General features: G+C 44.1%; 1 protein-coding gene across 1 annotated transcript in view; it reads left to right on the top strand.

Annotated features, from left to right (window-relative positions):
- The window catches only part of sema3bl (sema domain, immunoglobulin domain (Ig), short basic domain, secreted, (semaphorin) 3bl), a 37,343-nt gene that overhangs the window by 828 nt on the left and 11,842 nt on the right, over nucleotides 1–24,673 (top strand). Inside the window, exons 2-5 of the mRNA XM_064298193.1 lie at nucleotides 12,882–13,042; nucleotides 16,197–16,259; nucleotides 20,536–20,655; nucleotides 24,392–24,482. Of these exons, the coding sequence (XP_064154263.1) occupies nucleotides 12,882–13,042; nucleotides 16,197–16,259; nucleotides 20,536–20,655; nucleotides 24,392–24,482 (435 nt within the window). The remainder of the gene's footprint in view (nucleotides 1–12,881; nucleotides 13,043–16,196; nucleotides 16,260–20,535; nucleotides 20,656–24,391; nucleotides 24,483–24,673) is intronic.

Here is a 24,673-nt window from a genome sequence, read left to right as displayed (position 1 = left end):
TGCATATTATAGTTAATCACTCTTGAAACAATAGCCTAGAAAGACGAATGCGAGATGAAAAGCTTAGGAAAGAGGAAATGATAGAAAATGAAATGAAATGAGTGTGAGACCGAAAGATTCATGTTAAATTCGGCCAGCGCGGCGCCAGGTAGTAGGGAACTCCGCGCTCCGACTGTGGAGTATCCTTCCCTTCTTGGCACGTGCCAAAATTATTCGACCTGTAGCGCAGCTAAAGTTTGAATGGGATGCAGCCAATTTACATGTTATTTTTCCTATTTCTATTTTTTGTCGTTATTTTATGATCATATACCATAGGCTATATATTTAATATATTTCATTTCATCCATGTATTTAAAAGTAGCCTAGTACAATATAAGAGGTTAACCTACTAAACAATATTTATAAGCTATTTATTTAATTGGGCACATATGTAGGCTATTTCTTTATTTGTGTACGAACAAAATGTCCTACTTGCTAATAATTATAATTAAACAATTGTTCAATACGAAGCAGTCGCATCCAATTAAATGATATGGCCTCGAACCTGGAAAGTAACCCTTCAATCAAAGTCTATTCTTCTTGTTCTTTTTCATTGTTATAGAGATTGTTGAATCGAAATAATATTTCAGTTTCAGCGCGACTGTAGGCCAACCATCTTAAATAGATTCCTTTGATGATTTATTGTCTGCACTTATTCATTTTATGCATCTTCGTCTTATATCAATGTGCCAGTTGTCGGGCATTTTTAAATTTTATTAAGCATCCTAAGGTTCATACGTGTTTGATTCCCTGGTAAATATTGTAGCCTGCGTGGTGAAATAGCTAGGCTAGGCTACGCTTCTGCCTCGCATTTTTTGTGCCACTTTAGCTGGCAGCGTGTCTCTTTTCCTTTGGGGTATTTTGGCATGTTTTCACCGTTCCGTGGTTAGATTGACCGCGGTTCTCGAGATGTTTATTCCCCTCCTGTGCAGTAATTATGTTTTATGGAGCAGAGGGAAAACTCTGTTGCCACTTGATAGTTGTAACTGACAGTTAAACGGCAGCTTCGGCTTCTGTGGTTGTGAAGTCTACAGACTCTACACCCTCACATATTTTTCTCAAAATATGCAATCATTATTTTATAACGCTGAATAATGGATGAGCTACTGCTGCGGAATTGGTTGTGTGAGAGTATCGCTGGGCTGTGAGTAATTGAAATTTACCTGAGTTGTTTCTTCTGGGTTTCCTGATTCCTTAAAATTGTATTTGCATTCTATATGACTATACCAAAGAATTTGAACATTTAACTTTTTGTGCGCTTTGGGTGGTTGTGTTATTTTTTGCTAATTTAGCTTGCTTTTGATTGAACCTGTACTGTAATTCTAGGTGTGCTATGGCCTGGAAGTCTCTGACAGCAAATTGTTTTACTCATTTCAATGATCAATTTACAAAAACAATTAAGCCATACTTTTTAAACAAAGTTGGCTAATACAACATGATAAATCTTACAGACTTCTATATATCCCCTGCATCAACCAGCTTGACCTCAGTCATCTGCTTTAGAGAGAGACCTGGTTGCGTCGTCAAGCCCTCAACACACCCGGACCCCTACCTTCACAACACTGTCATAACACAGCCTCAGGGCATCTCCATGTTTAAAGGATCTTTTAAAAGCAAAAACAAACAACAAAAATGATCCAAATTAATCAATTTGTAATGGACAACAACTGAGGGGTTGAGGGCCCCTTGCCCATTGGGGAGATAAACATTGGTCCATTTGGCCCCAGATCTGTTCTTCTGACCCTAGTTAAAGTGAGTGACAGCATCGTCCCATGTCCCGCTTAATCACTGCGCAGATGCCTATCCCTCACTGATTTAACAGCATGTCGAGGTTTGGATGGATGGTCCATGTGGGAGGTAGCTGTGTTTGAAATAGGAAGTGGGAAATGGCTCTTTAAAACCTTGCGGTGGGCTTGTAAAGTGCACCGTCTGGAATCCCGGGGTTTTTGTCGCTGTGGTCTGCGTGGTGCGTGCTTCGGTGTGTTTGTGGAGGGAATGGGCAATACCCATGCTGATTTCAGTGGCATAAATCAGACTGGAGGAACAACAGCCTTGCAAAAAAAGACCTGATGCTGCATTAAATTCTCCTCAGTCAGTTTGTGCTTCTAAAGTAAAGAAAAACAGACGAGGGAAGGGCTTGTTGTCCTTTATATCAATGAATCAATTAAGGTGTGTTTTTTATAGGGGTGCCCAGGTGTTAAATGAGGTTTATTAAGTGGCAAATAAATAGTCGGCTGAATGAGGGGTGAGAGTTGCGGGTCGTGAGACTGCTTTATTGGATGTTTCCATCATGATTACAATGCTCACAGGCTTTTTGGAGAAGAAAAAGCAGCCTCAAAATGAGTCCATGCCAACTGGCCCATCACACAATCTCCAAGCAGAACCTCAAGTGACTGAGAAAAGAGTATTCGAGAGAACAAAGGGAGGGAGGGAGGGAGGGGGAGAGAGAGACAGACAGACAGACCGTCCGAAAACTTGGACACATTTTGCCAGGAGCGCCTTCTAGCTGTTTAAATGTGAATTGTGTCTCAGCCTCTTTGGGCTGGATGTGCACATAGTGTTGGTTGACTGAGTGGCTTTTCCAGCTCACTGAGGTTAAGAAACACGTTTTTTGACCCCTTGGGGCTGATAATCCTGGTGATATCTGGTGCCCCGCTCATGCATGCTGACCTCTTTAAGGGTTCTGACATATTTCTCAGTCTGACACTCTGTTAGGAGAACAGCAGTCCTGTCCTCTCTCAGATCCCTATGTTAAGAGCGTAGTGCGCATCACAAGCTTCTGTGGGCCTGTAAGAGAAGGGGGGCTCACTAAAATAAAACAGTGAGAGCCTGTTGAGCTGGGAAGGCATCACCAGTAGTAGGGGGGGGGGGGGGGGTATCCAAGAGTGTTCCCAGCCTGCCCATCTCTTCCACTTAAATATGAGTAATCCGTTTATGGAGAAAAGTATCCATAAATATTGTACGGACATTTCCTTCTGTAGTAAAGGTTCTTTAGAATTTGAGTCACTCTAGGGTAGTTCTCATATATTCCACACTAGGATTCACACGGAACCCTTGTTTGCTACCCCAGGAATCAGCAGAACTTGAAACATTTAATCCCTGCCTGAAAATGTTGAACCTGCCTTGTGAGAGGGTGAGCTGAGCAATGACTGAGATGACAAGTAGTGTTAAGAGAGGGAGGGAATGGTGGGAGTGAATAAGAGAAGGGAGTATAGAGTGAGAGAGGGAGAAGGAATTAGGCACAATCAGAAAGGAAGGATCTCACAGTCTGCATTTGAAATCAAACAGGAAGGTGGGTCTTGTGTGTCCTTTCCAGTAATACTGAAAGCGGGTGGACAGGCAAAGTCTGCACTTCACTGCACTAAAATGCACATTCTCCGAGGGCCTCCACATCTTCCTCGCCTGTCCCATTAAGAGGGAGTGTTTTTTATTCCAGAGAACCCCGAAAGGAGAATACAGAACAATGCATCATTGTGTTAACTTCCTCGAGTGGTGGCTCCTTGTTGAGAAATATTTTGCCTCCAAATAGGCAATAAGCTTTGGTATAAGAGAGTGAGTGCTAAATCGTCTTTCTCCTCTACCCTCTTCTTAGTTGCCTCATCTGGTGGAAATGTGTTTTTGGTACTGGCTGCTAGGCCATTCTATATATAGAGCGGTTTACAAATGATCTGATTAAACCCCCCAAGCTGCTCTGAATTCTGCCCTGTGAAGTTTTATCAGAAGGAGATCGACACGGTAAAGGGTCTTTCTTATCAGCCGCACAGCACCGTCACAGTGAGAGGAAATGCTGAGACATCAGTGTTCTGCAGCTGTTCCTTTCTTGGCCTGAACTTGGTGTAATTAGCTGGGTGATGCAGTTTCCTTGTTGTCTCACGGCTCCCTTTTATGCACCTTTGCTTTGCACTTACGTGAGTTACTGCATGACTGCTTTTAGCGAAGCGGGCCGATCTTTAGTCTGTTTTTAAAAAACGTCCGCCGGGTGATGTCATAAGGCTTGTTACAATCTGCCCCAAGCAGCCTGAAACAAATGCTCCACCTCCCGCCTTACTAAAAAAAGATACAAATGATTGCTGGTCTTTAGGGCCTGGATCTCTAAAAGGGATTGATGGTAGAAGCATGTAAGCAAGTAAGATTCTCATGCTGAGGGTCAGATCGGTCCCATTCAACGCTTAGGGTTTAGGAACGTACAAAGTAACATTGACTGTCTGTCATTTGGATTAGTTTTCCCTAGTTTGGTGTTGAGTGGAAGTGTCACTACTTGTTTACCAATGACAAGTTGAAATGGCCCAATCTCTTTCTCCTGCGTGTCTGTGGGTTTTTAAAATGTTTCGTTCTGCTTGATCACGGTGTCTGGGCGAAACGTTGATGGTAAATCTTTGTGAAGAGATAGCCTAAATAAACCCCAGTGGCCAAAGCAATGGTACGGACTTAATGAGCGTAACAAATGACACAAATGGCTATGGTCCAGGGGTCAAACCTCTATGAAACTATTTGTCTGAACTTTTCTCACCCCCCTGACCCCACCCCCACCCCCAAACCCCACTCCACCCTAAAGTTCCTTCCTCAGAATTGCATTTAATAACTCATGTTGTGAGTTACTTGTCACCGTACACTAAAATGTAATCAAACAATGATGGATGTCAGTGTTTTGAAGTTCATACCCTGTGCGTATTTCCTTCGTAAATGTCTTTCATTACTCTCTATCATGTGTAAACAGCCTGGGCCTGCTATATATTTTACTGTAGAGAGAGTACTTCAGGCTGTCGGGCCATGCCAGGAAAAAAAGGGGAATTTGGGGAAGCAAGTATTTATTTTACAGTTTGAAAAGCTATACCTCAAACAATGTCTGCCCCCACGGTTACTATATTAACAAAGGGATTCATTTCTCTGGTAGATCTTCCAGCCTGTCACAGCACTTAGCATACAAACAGATTTTCAAAATATGTATGTACACAGATTCAAACAAAGCCCTGGCTATTTTATAGTGAGTTTTTAATATAAAAATCCCTTTGAATGGCCACAGAGGACCCTTCCAAGTAGTAATCACTATAATTTTGCTGTCAATACCTATGCTGGATAATGTATATTTAAAAGACAAGAAAAAAGACAATTGATGTTTAACTTTCTGAACACACACACACAAAAGCCTCATTACTCTAACTGAAACAATACACCACTGCTTCATTCCAGTCCGGGGAAAGCAGACCCAGCCACAGCCCCTTGCTCTGTCCCACCCAGATTATCAGATATTGCCTCTCACCATTTCTGTCCCTCTTTCTATGCTGTGTTGTGTTTGTGTGTGTGTGTGCGCGCTCGTGTGTTTGGGTGTGCGAGTGTGTGTGTGTGTTTTTGTGTTTGCGTGTGTCTGTGTCTGTGTGTGTGTGTGTGTGTCTGTTTGCGTATATTTGTGTGCATATAGCTGTGTACATGCATGTCTGTTTGCATTTGTGTTAGAGGTTGTGTCTTTCAATCTGGCTGGCCGTGTTGGTGGATGAGCTCAGTGCCAGTGGAAGGTGTGTGAGAAAGTTCAGGGTGGGAACCCCTGCTGAGTGTTTTCACAAGGGCGAGGGAACGCAGTGCGTGTCCGTCACAGTGATGTGCTCTTATGTGAAAAATTCCCTCATTGGCTCACCAGCCCTGCAATCAATTGGTTCCACCCAGAAGCTGCTGACAGTGCGCTCCAAAAGCAACCGTGCCCGCAGCTTATGATATATGTATTAAAGGGAGTGGAGCCAACATACACACCGGTGCACACACGCACACTCACACGTGTGTATACACATACCGCCGTGCACAGACCCGGCCCTGCCTGCTTCAGCATTCCTGCTCATAATTAAGGCTGAAGATCTGGGGGCCTGAACAAACCCATTCCAAAACAAATGGAGGCTCACTAGAGGGTTGTTAATAAGCAGAGTTCTTTAAAACAGGGAGCTGCCACTGAATGGGAAAACCAGCTGGCCCCCATAGGCTGGCAGTGTTTATGAGGGCAATTTTTTAATTATTGAGAGAGGAAAGGAGGGGCTTTATCCTCAAAGGCAGACGAGACTATGCTGTGCTTGTTGGCCTGTTGCTGAGACATGGGTCTTCGCGCAATATCCTGATTAGAATTTATTTTGGAAAAGGAACTGGAGCATGCTGACAAATCTGGAAATGGGTGCATCAAGGACTTTCATTGCATTAATACTCACTTCTGCTTCAAGTTCCTCATGTTCTGATTTCAAAAGCAAATCCCCTTAATTACAGAAGATTAGTGCACGCTGTGAGTGTGCAATTGAGTTTGTCCATATGGACAAACAATGTCAGTTTTTAGAACATCGCAGAATTGATGGTACTGTAAGCTCCTTGGAAGTTTAGTGTGATTAAGAGCCAAGTTCAAGACTTGCTCCTTCCTCTCACTGCTGTCAGACTTTGACCCGGTTTGGACTGTGTCACTTAACTGAGATACACATCTTTGCCTTGTGATAAGGAAGTGGTTTCTCCCCGCATCAGGCCAATTTCTCCAGACAGTGGCCTGGTGGGAGTGCTGGGAGTCAGGGCTAAATTAATCATAGCCCTGCCCCTGGAGCCCTGCAATGACAGGACCCTGCTGGAAGGGGGATGCACACATCCCAAAAGCTCCCTGATCCCCAGGGGTCCCAGAGTGTGATCCTCTGCCAGCCGCACGCCTCCACCATCGCACTCCCTCGGTGGGCTCCTTCTGCAGGGATGACAGAAGCCCGTGTGAAGAAGGGCCACATCTCCACGCAAGTGAGCACATGACCGGTGTGCTAATTGACATGGAGGGAGGGGAGAGTCCTGGGCCAAGAAAAACACCAGCACATTGTCTGCTTACGCACTCAGCTGCCCCAAATCAAATTACTTATTGTATAAAAATAGACAAAAAAACAAAACAAGGACAGAGGCTATGCTTGTACACCCTGTTTTGTGTGGAACTATTAATCACCCAGCGATTGTCCTGAGATTTAAATAGCTAGGGAAAACATCCCTTAAACGCTGTGACAAACAGCACATATCTTGATTAAGAGGCATCTGTATTAGTGTGGCACAAGGCCCCGCGTGCCGGGTCCGGAGACGGAAGGGAACACATGGGCAGGAACTGGAGGCCTTTCCGTTGGCGCGCGCATCTGTTGTGGACGCAGGTGGACACAGTCAACGGCAACGGAGTGATTGGCCAGCTCCCTTGGGTCCCGGGGCGGAACGGGGGCTGGAAGCATTCGTGCGCCATGCAGAATTCCCAGCATTCCTGCCACGCAGCGGTAATATTCAGCGCCCCTAACGAGGGAGATTACCCTGGGAAGCCTGGGTATCGCGGCAAGCGTGCGCCAGCGGGACGGGCCGGCGGCTTCCAGCCCCGGCCTGGTATGTGCGCTGTGGTCTGGGGGTCTAATTCAGTTCAGATGTGCCGGAGACCCTGCGCCGTACGCCCAGAATAACAAAAGCGAGCAGTAAGTTACACCACTTACCTTGGGGCTCAATTTGTACAAGGTTACAGATGATACGATCAGCGCTTAGTCTCACCCTCTTGGCCAAATACCACACAGGCAGTGGTGTGCCTGTGCTTCCAGATCTGGGAACTGTAGTGTACACGGTATTTAATGCTGTGAGGGTGTGGTGTGGTGTGGTGTGTGGTACCCTGAAATTCTGGGTGCTGGTCATGGGAACAGTAGGACTGTTGGGTTGGTATAATGGGGTACGTGTAGAGGGGAGTAGGATTTATGTGTTTTTGTCACAGTGACAAAACTTTGGAACTTTGGATTCATGGCCGCAAGGTTGTGTTAGGTTTTTGCCCTTAGGGGAAAATGGCACATGAAGACGAAGGAGGTATACACAGGGCTTAAGTGTGGTACTGTATCCAGGGAACAGAAAGGCTAGGCAGTTTGGAGGTTAGGCAGGATGATGTGGTGAACAGATATGCGGAGTATAAACTAGAAATAATCTGTTTGCATAGCTCACTGGGAGGACTATGTTGGTCTGTAATGAAACACTGCATGCCAGTTTCCCAGTTCCTAGATGGTAATCCTTTATCTAATCCTGTTTGGAAGTTGTTCTTTGGCTCTCATCATCATGAGGTATGCAAAATATTCAGAACTGTGCATATGCTGGAAAGTGTCTTAAAATTACGTTTTGTGGTTATACATGCTTTACTGTGCTAAACATTTGTACTAATTGTCATCGTTTCTGTTATGTACCGAAACCACAGTTTCTGTGATGGTGGCTATATTCATTGTGTATCAATGCATTTGGAGGTTGTGCTGTCTCTGTGTATTCAAACACTCTGTGTTGGGTTTGTGTTGTTTGGGTGTACTTGTGACTTAGAAAATCTGTTTGTGGTGTGCCACTGACCCTCTCTGTTGGTGGCTCAGTATGTTTGGGGAGAGGGAGAGCCAGGAGGCTGGCCAGGGGTAATGACTCTGTAGTCGGGACCCTGAGATGATCTGGGCCTCCCTGTTGGTGGCTGATGTCCTCCTGCTGAGTCAATATTGTCCCTGGGCTTTGGTTTCAGTGCTGGGGATGAGCTGGAAGACAGAACAGCGCAAATGAGGGCTTTACAGGGCATTAGCCGGCAGGGTGCCATTACTGCATCAGAGGAGGATGAGACTCGGGCGAGATGTTTTCACTACCAATTATGTGGCCAAACAGACAGGCTAATCAAGGAGGAGCAGACCGGGACCCTGGGGAGATGATTCAAGGCCGGACGTCCCCTGTGGTCGTCCAGATCAGACGCTGGTCATGTTGGTGTACCAGTTCTGTTTTGCCGCTTGTCTCTCATCCATGGGGTTTGTGTCAGGTCTGTGCATGTATTGATTGTGTGCTACATGCTTACACTGCACTATAAGAAGGGTCTTATTTAAAGGGTCTTGAAAGCTTGGTTTGCGTATGAAGAAGCTAGTAAAAAATACAGAACCAAAAAAAGCAGTTGAATGGAAAACTGGCTTCTACCTAAAACATTTCCCACGACTTATTGGCACTGAATTGGCAACTGATGGTCATCATTTATTTTTTACTGTTCCATTTTTACAACATTCAGAAATGTTATGTAAAGGAATGAATGTTAATTTCATGAAATTCTTACAGTACAAAGTGCAAATTCAGTCCAGTTCTCTTAAAAAAGATGAAACACCAAACCAAATAGAAGTACCAATTCAATATCAGTACAGAATGAAATATTTTTAGATGTTGCTTATTTTTTTTCTTATGTAGGCTTAATTATACCCATTTTCATATCCACCTGTATATTAAAAGTTTACTGGCAGTGGACTGATTATTTGCTAAGCATCTACTGTATCTTTTTGAAGCAGTGACACATTTCATTACATGTGTCCCCTTAGATGGACAGACAGTCACAGAGGCAGAAAGTGTGTGTGTGTGTGTGTGTGTGTGTGTGTGTGTGTGCATATTGTGCGTGCCTATGTGTGTGCGAGCGTGTGTGTGTGTGTGTGTGTGTTCGTGAGAGAGACAAAGTGAAGGAAGGCTTCTGACGCATGGTGTCACAGTCACAGAAACTTCCTGCCAGGCGTCAGACAGTGGCAGACTCCAGATGAGCTGTGAGACGCACGTGCTTGTCTGCGCCTCCGTGTCTGCGTCTCCTCCAGGAGAGGCGGGAGATACGGGACGTGCGGGGTGAAGGGGGAGCCGTGCGGCTGACAGAGCCTGTTCTCCTCAGGATTGAGGAGGTGTGACCGTAAATCCCGCTGCTTAGCTTTCCTGAGCCCCTGCACTCGTGTGCGGTGGGTCAGGCTCCTGTTAAAGTGTGTGCTGTCTGAAGCATGCCACATGCAATGCTTGTAAAGTGCCCAACACAATCTTTCAAAACCGCTACAAATTAAATTTTATGTGAAGATTTTTAACAGGCAGCCAATTTGTTAAGAGGGTGCTGCAGCAATTGCTTCAGCCTCACTTTATGGTTTGACTTGTTCCACCTCTGCTTTCCCTTCATCTTAGTTATATTTCCATTTTGTTCCCAATTATAAAGAATAAAAGGGGAACATGAGGAAAAATGTTGCATAACAATGGGAGAGTCATCCAAGTACATTGGTGCTGTTAAGGAGTGGGATGGTTGGGCCAGGGATCTGTACAAACATATAGGTGCACACGTGCGTGCGCGGGAGTACATACACACACACAATTGTCTGAAGTAGATACAGCTTGTGAAAGTGGTCTAATACTAGGATTACTTTATGACAAAAAGTGAGAACAAAGAGACAAAAACTGCATTGCTGGATACTGGCCTCAGGTTTAGCACTCCACCTTCTAACCACACAGCTATAATTCTGCAGCTATCTCCAGTGGCTTGGGAACAGAGGAACCGACTGATTCATTCTGGACTGGCAGCACATCACACAGTCAGGAAGACCACTGCGACAGTCAGGCTCTCACAGACACAAACACAGACAAACAGACACACGCGCACACACATACACACACGCACACACACTCAAAAGGCAAAGAGAGAATGTACTACCCAAAACAAGCACAGAAGCATGGACACACAAACACCGTCACGCACAATGCTACCACACCCCTGCATGCACCAATGAATGGAATAGCTTTCCAGTCCTGAACTCTCTCCAGCCTCGGAGGTCAGAACCTTCCTCAGCCCCACTGCCTTACTTTATAACAAGCAATTTCCCATTCCTACTGCCATATTTAATGTATGCTAACGTACATACCATACGTCAAAGAGACAGGCTGAGCTTGTCTACTGTGCTTGCAATTTAATAAGTGCACACTCGATCGATTTGGCTTGCGTTGTAAAAGAGATTTACGGGAAAGGGGATGAAGGAGCTTTGTTAATGGGTATTGAACTTGTGTAAGCTACGTGTTGTTTTAAGGCATGAAGCCAAGTTGGGAAAAGCAAGACTGGCCCACTGAGCCCACTAAAGTGCATCAGAGTTGAGTGGATTGGAGTGGTGTGTTCCTGCCGGCACTGGGCCTGGGAGTTTATCACTGAACTGACCTGAGAACAGTCTAGACTGTGATTCTTGCCAGCCGTGGGCCTGGAGTTCTCTCACAGGACTGACCAGAGAACAGTCTCCACGGTGCTGAGGGAGGCACCCACTTGTCAGCTAATTTGTCTAACCTCCTGATGAGTGTCACAGCCCCAAGTGACCTCTGTGGCTATTCATAAAAACCTCTTGGTGTCATGGCACGTTTTTGGACTTCGTGTTTTCTGAATCTCATTGCTTCAGGGTTAGACTGTCCTCAAAACATCGGAGTAATAACAGTGGTGTGTTTAGGAGAACATACCACGGGCCAGTGTGTCACTCTCTGCAAGTCATTTCCTTTGATGTGTCTGGCTTCTGTGTGCACACAGAACAGTGGAGCGGAGGCTGGATAAATCCATCTGTCACCAGCCCTGGCTTTTACAGTGGATTTATAACCTAATGAATGGTTCAGTTTTCTATTTGATTTACGTTACAGTGGCTATCCAATATGGCATCTGGAAAGATGCAGCACTGTGGAAGAGCTACTTATCTTATGCTTTGTCTGATATGTAGTCATAGAGTTTCTTCTGAATATGTTTAAATGTAAGATTCTCTTTCTATGAGTTGTGATTGTTATCTGTGGGTTTGCTGTTTACCAGTCATGCTGTGTGCCAGGAGAAAGTTGTCTCTGTTGACAACATTGTGGACATAATCAGCACATCATTGAAATGGATAGTATGATAGAAAGGTTGGTACGTGAAAAATGAATTTTAAAAATGAAATGTTAACCTTTGGCTATTATGCACATTCATTATGGTTCATTTCTCATGCTCAGCCTTTTGTGATGACATGAAGGAGCTGTTGAACAAGCTGATAAAAAGGTTGATTACACTCAGCCATGATTGATGGGAGACACTAGGAGTAAAGGGGAAATTAACACCAGTTGTTTTATTCATAGGGCTCAGATAAGTAAAAAATATTCTTTCTTAAATCCTGAGTCAATACAAGGGCTGATTCTGATCCAGGAGCGATAGCTGCCATGTGATCTCACCTACACACACCCTTTGAAAGCTGTGGTGATGATGGATTTGCAGTGCCCTGGGGAATCAATTCTTAGCCAAGGCTGGAGTTTTAATCCATAGATGCACTCTGACAATGAATATCGAGTGGGGGCAGATTGGGGTTAGGGGGTAGTTTCAGCTAAGGGCTTGTTTGTTGGTGTATCCGTTTTACTGCCAGAGCCAGAGGTCCATTGAGCAGTCTTGAAACAACTTGGTATTCTTGCCTTATGTGGGGATGGATGGTTTAGCTTTCTGGACTACTAGCAGGCAATTAAACATTTTAGACCTGAACTGGATGTTCAAACCCTATAGCATTCTGTTGTGTGTCCCCAGTGTTCCAGGACTTGCCTAGATGTTTTAGCCTTCTGGACATCCTCTGGGCATTCAAGTTTTTTAGAACTCCGCTAAATAATCCAGTGCTTCAAAAGTTGTTTTGGAAATGATAGCATTTTGAAATGCACTTTGGAGTACAGAAAATCAGGAACTGAAGTTCCCTGGAGCACTGGTTGGTTTTTCCAGTTGTCAAGGACAGAACTAGGTGTTCTGGTTTTTTGATAATATCCTGGTTATTCCAATCTTCTACTACATCCTCTAGTTATTAAAAACACTGCTCTCAAAATTGTTTGTGAATTATAGTATATCAGACTGCACTTGAAACTTAACCTCTGTATGCACCGTGACATAATTTAAAACAAGCTGGTTGCAACTAAATTATAAAATGATTTTTGCCAACCAAATCAAGCAATTTATTATACTCATATTGACTTATATTATATTGCATTTTTTTTTGCGTTGACTACATCACTATTCCCCACCATTTTGGTCTCTCACACTTGTGTCCTGCTTCCCCTCTCAGATCTCCTGGCCACGAACAGGTCCTCTATCTTCAGTGGTCACCACGGGCTCCTCAGCTTGACCAGCGTTTTCTTGGATGAGTACCACGACAGGCTGTTTCTGGGAGGCAAAGATGTGCTGTACTCTCTGCGCCTGGACCACACCCACTCAGACTCCAAAGAGGTAAGCACTTCCCCCACACTCTGCCTCGTTCTTAGTCAGACTCATGCTTCTGTCCGTCCTCTATTTTTTTCTAAAATGATTAATGTGAAGGTTGATGCTTTATAAGATGTTAGGTTCTCACTACTATCTGACATTTAAATCTGTCTCCTGCTTATTAAAAATCTTTTCTAAGCCTTCATTCATGTTGACAATTTCCACAGAAATTTCTCTGATTAACCGTTTTGCTCTGATAAATTCTGAACAATTCATCATCTGAGAAAAGTGTCCAGAGCCAGAGTCCTCTTTCCATTGAAATGGTGTTCTTTGAAATACTGGCCTTTCCTTTCACCATTGTAATAGTGTAGAATAGTGTAATGTTTCCATTAAGCTGAGAGGCTTTAATGCTTCCCAGGTTATCAGAGCTCCATAGCTTCTCCACCTAATATGGAGGGGGGACATTCCAAGGGCCAGGATTCATAGGCATTCTCACTGCTTCTAGCATCAGTCATAAACCCCGAGCACCTTAAATCTCCTGCGGTTCACACTCGCCGTTGTGTCCCTCCCTCAGCTTTGCCAAGAGCCCGCTCTTATAAATCTGCCCTATCTGTGTTTCGTTCACATGGTTCTAATAACATTTGAGGGGATTTTATCCACCCTGGGCCTAGCTTCAATAGGATGGGATTCTAAGGAGCTCTGCCTTGGGCCTACCAGGGCTTTCCGGCTCTTAGGCATGAAAAATAAGACCGTGAAACCCAGCCAACCGAGTGGCAAAGTGTGGCGCAAAAGGCAGAGGAGTCCAGAGAGAATGGGGCAGAAAGCGTTGCTAGAGAGCTCAAGGGCATTGGAAAAGCCTGAGGAACAAGTCTCCAAGCAGCCGCTTCTTAGATATGCAACCATATTTTATCTCTGCATTCATTTCTAAGGAGGTGGTTAATTCCTCATCCCTGGGTTATTTTAAATACCGTCTGGTTGGAACCACTCCTTGTGCTTTCTTTTCCAGAAGGGACTAGACTATAATTTCCTACCTGGAAAAACATTACCTCTCTCAAGCGGCTTGTAGAGGGGTTACCATAATTATAGGACGAAAAAAAGAAATTGCGGAATGGCTTAAGAAATTAGGTAAATACTGTTTTTAACCACTTCTGTAAAATATGTAGACATAACTGGCAGACTTGTTTGGGAGCTCTCACTTCAATGAAGTCTTTGAATTACACATAAAATCATATTTGTTATAACTGTGTTGGCCCCATGAGACATGGCTTTTAAACTGGTGTTATGATCAAGGGTACTGTGTTCTCGTGGTGGCTGGGTGGATTTATGCTGAGGTTGGGCCCAGTATCTCTGGGTGGGCCAGAGCAAGGGGCTGTGGCTGGGTCTGCATTCCCAGAACTGGAACGAAGCAGTCGCTATCTGTATTGTTTCAGATAAAGTAATGAGGTTTTTGTGTGCATTCTATATATATATATATATATGTGTGTATATATATATATATATATATCCCTCTAACCCAGGAATCCCATCAGCTACCTGAACAGATTGCATTTTAATAGCTTTCCTAAGAATTATTTCAAGTGATGTTCAGAGCAGGCTATTATAGGACCCTAGTTGCTCATAAAAGTGCTGGTCTATTTCCTATCAGTTGTTTTTAGTACATAAACTTACTATTCTTCTGTGTATCCCACCATTTTCCACGAGTTCAGCTTTAATAGCCTTTTAAGGGATCAGGGAACATTTTCAGTTTTTCCCATATTGGCTGAATTTTTTCCCATTTAAATGGGTATTCTCTCTGGATCCGGTTCATTGTGAAGTTATGTGTTGCATTAATTCAAAATGAAGCTAAATAAATAAAATTGATTGCATTATTGTGTCATGTCTACCCAGATAGGTAGCACCTCTTTCAGAATTCAGTGTATAGAATTAGGTTCCAATTTACTCAGTCTCGTATTCTATATTATCCAGTCATTCTGGGGCAATTGATGCGCATTCCAATACGGAGACTACATGTGTAAAGGTTCACAGTGACCCTGTCACTGCACAAGCGCATTTCTGTTTAAAAGGAATTTCTGTGCAAAGACTACAGTAGCATGGCCATACTATGCCATGTTTTTGATGGACTGTTTTTGATGACACAGTTGGCAAGTGTAAAGTACACAGTCCTTCTTGTGGCATATAATGGCTGCCGACATGTTCCCCAGGCAGTGATCTTTGCTGTTGTCAGCAACCATCCCCCGTTCTGTTAGTGTTTTTAAATAGAGCTGGAAAACCAGTTCGACTGCTGGTCTTCATTACCACTCAGTAATTTTAACTTATACTTGAATGTGGGACTGGGATAAGAGGAAGAATGCCGGGAAGTTTTGCTTATTACACAGCTGAAGACTACGAGTTTGACAGAGTGAGGAAAACCATGGTGGATGAATAGATTTGCTGATTCCCCACTGGGCACTGTACATTGTTCTGAAATGCAAAATACACAGATTTTCCTAAGCAGAATCATTTTAGGTGGTTGTAGATGTAATATTTAAAAAGATAAAAATCCCACTCATCTTAACCAGTAGATATTACCACATTTAGGAATTTAGGATGCAATTTGTGATGGAAGCAATCCCTAGGGCAAACAAACAAGGGCACACTTTCCTGTCAGTTATTGGAATTTAGGTGGGAGTAACAGGAAAGAAATTAATTCATAATCATTAAATATCTGACTACAGTTGGGTGAGTCTTTGTGTAATAAATCTTTGTGTAATAAATCTAGATCATAGGTTACCAAAGTTTAGGCAATTTATAGTCAGCAGGCTATACCAGGTGAATTGCACGGAGGTCATTGGTGAGATATAATGAATCCTAAGAGCAGTGTATACATAGTTTATATGTAGGGCATTGAAAGTGGACACATCCCCAAGCGTAAAACATCAAAGGAGTGGCCTCACAATAGTCTGTGCGTCTTTCCCAATATAAAATGATTGACATTGTCACTACGTTTATTATCCTTGGCCTGGGGAAGCACCCTACCCCTTCCTTCAATACATGCAGTTTGTGATACTGAAAGAATTTAAATTAACTTATTAAATTAAATTGGAAATGTATGTCTTTTACTAAACATTTCCAGTTGCTCCAAAATTATACCCAAATGTTCACGTCTTTCCCCCTACCCATCTCTTTCCCCCTCTCTTTGCAGATCTATTGGCCTCCATTGCCTGGGAATAGGGAGGAGTGTGTGCTCAAGGGCAAGGATCCCCAGGTGAGTGATGCACAGGTTCTTCCAGTGTGTGCTTTTAGCTTGAGTCTCTAGACAATTCAAAACCTTCCGTTTAAGTTTCAATCTGTGCTTAGCTCAGTGTTCCAGTGTACTTATACTGTGGACAGGGTTCTCTGTTCCAGAGTCACTCAGATGAACTGAACTGATGTTCAAGATACTGCTGATGGGAATTAACTGGTGCTTTAGAATATCTTAATGGGAGTGAAACAATTTCACGCATGGAATGACCTATGCTGTTCTACATGAGATGGAGCTATTATTCTGGATTTCTAGAATGGAATGAAATTGGAGCATCAGATATTCTCCATTAAATGTGGTCCTTCATCTTTCACCCTTTGCTGAATCGCATCTTTAACAATCAGTGCTTTTCTTCTTTAGGACTGCAGATCAGCTGCCATTTTAATGAAGATCTGCAGGAATCCTAATAAAGTATTTCCTTTGATCCATTAAGCACAATTAAGATCCCTGTAACATTTTGATCCGTGAAAAATTGAGTTCAGACACCATTAAAACTTGTAAGGGCTCATTTAATGAGGAGATGCTGGAGGCCAAAGACAGATATCCCCTCTTTGTCATCGTAAATAAAGACACTTTTGAGCTCCATTTTAATTTTCAGTCCCCAAGCTTCCATTAACAATGGAAAGTAAAACCTTCTGGCCATCTGTTATCGTTTACATTTTTCTCGTAATATAAAGGAGTTCATCCGTCTCACTGGATGGGAGCTGAGTTTTAAAACCCCTGTGTCAGACCATGGTACGAGCAGAAGGCAATTAGTGTGTTTGAAGTGGCAGGTGAGGCGAGACATTTAATATCGGCAGTTATTACGTGTTTCCGTGGCTGTCGCTGAAAGAAATATCATAAACAGAGATAGTTATACGAGTCCTCTTCCACAGGGAGTGCAGAAAAGCCATTATGTGGCATCACACAAGTCTTAAATTCTGCATGTTGTAACTCAATCTAACCTGTGCACAGGGAAACTGGCCTGCTGTGTGCCTCTGTGCCTGCTATCTGCTCAGGTTAGCTGCCCCTAGGGCTGATACCCCACGATACAGGCTAGCGTGCCCTTTACCCCCCCTGCTCCAAGACTCACACCCCAAGACACAGTCCAGCAGGTTCATCTCTATGCTTCACCAGTTAAATGAGTCAGACATATACTCAGAAATTCAGCCCTAATGTTACAAACAGATGGATGGAGCTTTGAGGGGCCTTGGGGTGGGGGCTGTTTTTTTAAGGAAAGAATTGGGCCTACACCTTTAGCTGGCATGCTTTCATTCTGTGTTCTTGGAGTGTGTTTATCTTTTGAAATGCAATAGCCTTATTGAAGAGCATGAATGTGCTAATGGCTATAGTCGAGCACCATAAGGTGAAGCAGTGCAGCTGTAGTTTCATGGTTATGGGTTTAAAATGGTATCAAGGAATGTGTCAGCTTCACTACCACAGTTTCATTATCCCTTGCTGTTACTTGATGACTTGCTTTTGGTGTCTTTCATTGAGTAAAAGCTCTGGGCTTTATTCCCTTGCAGTGTTGCTTAGTTGCATAGTCTAGTCCTTGATTGTCCTCTCCTAAATTGTGAATTAGCCATGATTGGGGACATTCATTGTCTTTTCTTAACCTTGCACACAAAGGGTGGTCGGTGCTTCACCCCAATGCGTGGCAAAACCACGCCCCGGAAAGACGGTCATTGGTCACGCTGGCGCAAGTTTGTTTGGCCGGCCATTCCCCCGAAATCCTCAGCTTCATTTCAATGAGAACAAAAGTGAGAACGCCGAGTGTCTCCCCTTTCCGGGTGGACATTGCTTGGGTGAAGTGAAGCAAAACGAGACCTTTTTCACTGCTCCTGGACCGAGCAATGCCCTCTTGTGTAGCTGGATACCAATCGGATGCAGGCTGGCAGGCTGACGATTGAGTACTGCCAATCACAGGGAGATCAAAGGGTGATCCTGTTTGCCTCCATGCTTTAAGGTCACTGTGAATGGAGTTACCATTGCTTCTGCTCTGACAGAATTGCAAATGGAAACCATTAAAAAAGAAAGTGCCATTTCAATGACTTAATCTATTTTAATTGCCTGTTGTAAGCTGGACCCAAAGTGCTTTTTAATTTGTTTGTTATGACAAGGACATGTGTTCTGTTCAGCTGTAAATACTTTACCCTTAGTCTCTCTTGGACAAGAGTAGCGACTGCTATGCACTGCCTCTTCCCTGTGCAAGATTCTGTGACCAAAGTCTGGACCATGTCCTGATCTCATAAAGAGAGGGGCTTTTGTTAACTCTCATGTAGGATGTTAATATGCTGAAGTACTGTAAGTCTGTTTTATATTTGAACATACTTGAAACGTAATTAAATTTATGTAATTATACTTCATGTGTGCTGAAGAATGCTTTTTTCCGCATGGGATGGGATGCTTGCTCTTCTGTGTGATCCGAGTCGACCCCCAGTATGTTTGCTTTACAATGGCTATCCTCCCAGGTCATGACCTCACTCCCTAGGATTCATTAACCTCGGTGGTGTTTTAGGTCTCTCACCTGAGTGAAACTGTGATTGTGGGTTGGTTGGGAGGAGGAGTGGAATCATGTTGAGTCTAAGATTTAACAGACAAGTAGCCTTGTGAGTCAACAAGTTTAGTCACGGGCTATTGTGCCAACAGGAGTGCCGTAATGAGCTGTAGATTGCACTGGGTTGTAGGTTCAAGGACGGGGTCACTATTGCTGTACGCCAGGTCTAAAGTGTTCATTTGCACTTGAAATTCTTCAGCGAAACATACGGGCATGTGAAGGGAAGTATGTAGTGAGTAAAAGCATGGTGGAGGTTAGAATATATGGGACAAATGACCATTTAACACACAGCTGTTCTCCATCCCTGTTCCGCTTCATTTACCGACGGCACCCAGCAGAGCGGTGTGTTCGTCCTGTGCAGAGTGCAGATGCTCGCACGGTGGCCAGCAGCTGGGGGGGGGGGGGGGGCAGGCTTCGGTGGGGGGCAGGCAGGCTTGGGTTCTCCTTTTCACCGGGAGTCTTGGCTCTCTGCCGCAGGTGGTCTAATCTTGTTTCCTTTGGAGGGCTCTCTTCAGATACAGCTGTGGTGCCTACAGACTTATTTTACCAATTCACTCATTCTATGCAAGTTTCCAAATGTCTGTAACACTCTGAAATGTGTTTTTTTCCCTTGTCAGTTTTATTTCCTGTTAGTGCTAAAAAAGATGATGGTATTTGCCTGTTTACAGTGGATGTGATTTGCAGAATAGTTCCAGCTCAAAGTATAATCATTTTAAAACATTTTGTTATTTCTAAACTCAGGGCCTGTCAACTACAAACTATAACATACATTTTATTTGCTTTTATAGATCTTATCTATCACTAATTTAGCATATGATTGACACTGTAGTTATCTTGCTATATCATAATTATGTGTAAAAAGCTAACAGTAGACGAGGAATTAAACGAAACTGAGCTTACTGAAAGATAACAGACAGACAGATGGCATGAACTATGTAATTCAAAGAACAAACAGACTTGTGATGTCATATCGAAGTCAATTCAGTTTTGTCCCTTGCTCTCAGACACTCATGGGGTCAGAGACAGATTAGTGTTCATTAATGCCCACTGCCACCTGTTCAGCAGTGTTGGGAGGTGTTCTGAGGCTGGGGCTCCTAGTGATGTCTCTGTCTCTCACTCTGTAGTTTTCCAGGAAGCAATCGCTGTGCCCTCAGTTACTGCAGTCTCTTAAATGCCTGACCCCTTGTCTCCCGCTCTCCAGTGAATGACTTTGACCCCGTCACCTTCTGGAATGACACTCAGGGCTAATTTCCGTTTGCCCAACCTGATCTCGCCATTTCTATTGTGGTTGTTTTAGAACAGGAAGCCTTACTCCAGTCTGCCTGTATGACTTTTAACTTGGTTGCTCATGGCATTTCTCTCTCTCTCTCTTTCTCTCTCTTTCTCTCTCTCTCTCTCTCTTTCTCTCTCTCTCCCTCTCAGGGGCTCTGTCTCTTACCCTCTCTCACCGTACCTCTTTCATCATCATCTGTTCTCTTGGTCTGGGAAAATGTTTTTGGAAAGAAAGGGGCTTTTTCAGTAGTTTATTTTATCAATCCTTTAAGCACTTTTTTCTTGGCCCTCTTTGTTAACGTGGAATCAATGGCCTGTATGAGGAAATCATTTTTATTTGGACTGGAGTTAAATTATCATAAACCTATGGTAGTTTCTTCTGTGCTCCGTGTCGATGAATGTTTATCCGGCCTGTGTCTGTATGTCTTTCAGAGCGAGTGTGCCAACTTTGTGCGCTTGCTGCAGCCCTACAACCGTACCCACCTGCTGGCCTGCGGCACTGGCGCTTTCCAGCCCATGTGTGCCTTCATCAACGTGGGCCACCGAGGGGAGGTAAGAGGCTGGGGCCATGGAGCATCGGCTAACCCACTGCCTTTCATTTCACCCTGACTGAGAGCAGCAGCCCGTAGTGGCTGAGAATGGGGATGACTGTTAATCACAGGTTCTCTACCTCGGCCCATGGCATGCAGAGCTATTTCTGACATAATGTGGCTTAAGAGGGTATATGATCCCCCTGAAGATGAAAAGAACCTAATTGAGAAAAAATTAACAGCCTGTTAAAATTCTGGGATTGCAATTGTGGCTGGAATGAAAACCAGCGTACGGAGGGGGCCCCCAGGACCGAGTTTGAGAACCACCGCTGTAAATCACTGATGCTTTTTTGGCCTACAGCAGGCCTCGGCCGTTTCAGAGCCAGTCATATCTTCACAGTAAACAAATGCTGCCCGCTGCTGCTTCCATTTACCTTCCTCATATGGCTTTTCTTTTTTTTAACCACGTAAAGCTTTTCCCAGTCCAAAATCGGGCGGCTTGCTGCCTTCAGAACATTTGACTTTTGTTGAAAATAACATGGCCGCTAACGCTCATGTTGCATTAATCTTCTCAACGCGTGCAACCGATACAGTGTTCGTACTGTGCTTGCCCAGTCCGTGAACCTCCGCCATGTCACCACGCACGAGGACTGACGTGCGCTGTGGTTTGGAGTTTTAACATGTTGAAAGAGCTGGGGCTGCCCACTGGTCTGCCACCCGTGCCGCTGTGACTGGGCCGACGGGATTGGCCAGACCTGACACAGAGGGGGAGGAGCTTGGCTGCATGTTGCCTCATTCATGTGTGAATGAGGCAACATGTGTGAGGCTTGCCTGTATTTTATTTTATTTTATTGCCAGTCCCTCTGTGAAGTGAATGGGGCCATTTAAAGCAGAACAGTGACTATATCATAGTCCAGTCTGGGTTTTGGATAGATTCTGCACTCCTGTTGCGTTGGGGTGAGGGAGGGGGTCACAGTCTGCAGTCATGGGGCCCTCAGATTGTTCTAAAATCAGTTTGTGGTTGGGAGCTGGAGAAACTAGGGGTGGTGGTGAGGTTATGGGGCTGATATGGAGGAGGGGCAGGGTATCAGTGGCCTACCCTGCCATGTCTGCTTGCTCTGTGCATTAATCACTAGCACTGGTGTAATGGCCATGTCTATATAACATACACTCTCATAAAGAAACACATTACAGCACTGTGCAATACAATATTTAATAAACGTCACAGTACAATATTTAATAATGTCACTATACTTCTATTATGCCAATGAAAGACAATAGTTATCTGGCATAAGTAGTGGTAAGGAGAGGTGTGGAATTACCTCTGCCCTGAAGTGATTCTGCCTGTGGAGTTGTGAGAGTTATTAAGATCACCAGCAGTAGTACAGACCCTGACACGGGCCTAGCCACTCCCCTAAACAGTGTTCTCACCCGCTGAGCTTTGACTAAAGAAAAGAGGCTACCATCCCATTTCAGAGGGTTTGTTAGTGCTGGCCACCTTGAACAAAACCAGGGGTAAGAGGGCATGGGGTCAGGGGGCATCCCACCCACAGCACAGCCCGAAGGTCATGACCTCATATGTCAGTTACGGGTGTTGGTGGTGAAGAACAGCAAATAAATGACTAACTAAACAGGTTTAGTGACTGACTAAATAAATGATGAGGTCCCATATATATGTACCCACAGATAGATGGTATGGGCTCTCATGCAGCAGTATTGGAAGGGAGAACCTGGAGGTCTAGCTTTGACCAACTTCTTCAAGTTTGGCTGGGGTGGTGGGGGAGGGGGGCAGGGGGTATTGTGAGGGAAGGAAAATAAACAAGACCAGAGGAATGGAAAACACCGGAGCTCCAAAACCACAAAATGCTTTTTGTTGTTATGACGTTCGACTAAGGGGAGGCGGAGGCCTTGGGGCCATGATCAGAGTCCAACATCTTTCCAGTTGTGGTTCACGTTCATCCTCTTTTGTACCTCTGTGTGGAGGCCCGAGAGAGACAGGAGGGAGGTGGGAGGAAGTGTCCCCCTCCACTATCATCTCACCGGATCAGCTGCAGGGATGGAAAGAGAAACATATTGTGGCCAGTGCAGGATCTGGGCCCTCAGTCCCTTTCAGAGACCCAGGGACAGCTGTTGAATTGCCTGATCACAACGTCCTACATTTTAATCAACAGCAGGCTTGTTCAAGCTTCCTCTGCACTGCTGCCAGAGAGCAAATGCAGGAAATGTTTTTTTTTTGTTGTAAGTTTAGAAGCACAGGGAGAGGGACAAAATAAGGAAATGCGGAGAAAAAGAGAGGGAGAAAGTAAAGAAATTCATAGAAAAAGAGAGAGATGTGTTAAGGAAATGAGCACTGAAGAGGGGAAAAGTCATTTAAACTTGTTAAGTTGTGAAATAAAATACTTGAGACTTAGTAGAGGAAAGAGAGGGAGAGAGAAAGAGAGAGGGGTGCAGGTCTCTCAGAAGAAGGGAAATGACTCCCTGTTCAAGGTGGAAGTGGATTTGGATGTCAGGACTATGCTGAATATTGAAAAAGCATTCTAAGGGTGCCAGGTGATTTTATCCGCTAATATTTCCTCTGTTATTCTAACATGGGAGCTGTGTCTGCTGCTGGGACCCTTAAAAAGACCAGATGGCAGAATCGGCACATCTGGTGTATTTAACACGGAGCGTTGAGGAGAAGGGTCATCTTGCGTGCCAAAGCCTGCTGTTCTTTGCCGCTTTAACTGGCTGAAGGGGTGCACGGCAAGCCCTGCCAAACTATAATCATGGACCCCTATCTCAGACACCTTGGGGCTTTTTTGTTGTCCCTTAACGACACCCTTTGGTTCTGCGCTGTGTAATAAGTGGCATATGTCTTGAAGGAGGGACCTCAGCACAATGGAGAGTTCCTGTAATGAGGCAGGATGCAAAAAAAAAGAGTTCCTGTAATGAGTCCAACACAAAAAGTCCCATCTCACTCTGTCTGACTAACCGCATATGCCAGCCATTAGGAAGGTTTTCTGGGAAACGTCATACTACCTTGTGCATTCAGTTCTCAGGCTTTGTGTGGATTTATGTGTGTGTGTGTGTGTGTGTGTGTGTGCGTACTTTTCAGGGGTAGAGAGAGGGGGGACATATTTTACTGGGAATATCAGAAAGATCTCAGGAAGTCAGTCTTTACTGACAAGAGCGGAAGCAATTAAATGTGTTTTTAATCTCTCTATTTTTCATTTCTTCTGTCTCTCATTTATATTGTAATTCATGCAAACCCACAATGCACCATTGTAATAAAGAGGAACTGAGACCAATAACAGCCATAGTTCTCAAAGAATGCGTTCATTTGTGTGTTTGAGCTGCATGCTGTGCTATTAGACATCATACAGCTCAAACACACAAGTGCACTTCCACTAGAAATAAACCCCCTAGAGTACGGTTTCCCAGCCCTGTTCCTGGAGATCTACCATCCTATAGGTTTTCATTTTAAACCCTAATTTAGCACATCTGATTTGACTAATTAGCAGCTCAATGAGATCTCTAGCTGTTGAATGGGATGTACTTTGTAAGGGCTGGAGTGAAAACCTAAAGGTTAGTAGATCTCCGGGAACCTTTTATTGGAGTTATTCCTTGCGTCCCAGAGCTATAAAGCCAGCATGTATTTTTATACTGCGTGGTTTAGGAACATTGTCATGTGACATATTTTATATGAATAAAAATATAATTTAGCATGCCCATTAAAATATGTTTAAACATTTATATTTATGCCTTTTTCCCTGAAATAGCACGTATTCTCAATGGACCCAACCAACGTGGAGAATGGCCGGGGCAAATGCCCTCATGACCCCAGCCAACCCTTTGCCAGCACCTTCATTGGTATGTCCTATTCACCCAAAGTTTGCTGACTTTACATTTACACCATAATGTGTAATCTTTTCTGTTTTCTCAAAACATGCTCGTAAATGTGTGTTAAAATTGGCATACTTTTCTTTTACTTAATAGACCATTGTTTATTTCAAGGGTGTAGCTGTTTTATTGTCTTCAGACATTGCAGTTGTTGGAGCTTT

The sequence above is a fragment of the Anguilla rostrata genome, chromosome 11 (genome assembly GCF_018555375.3).
Source record: "Anguilla rostrata isolate EN2019 chromosome 11, ASM1855537v3, whole genome shotgun sequence".
Classification (NCBI taxonomy): Eukaryota; Metazoa; Chordata; class Actinopteri; order Anguilliformes; family Anguillidae; genus Anguilla; species Anguilla rostrata.
This window is presented reverse-complemented; position numbering and strand designations above follow the sequence as displayed.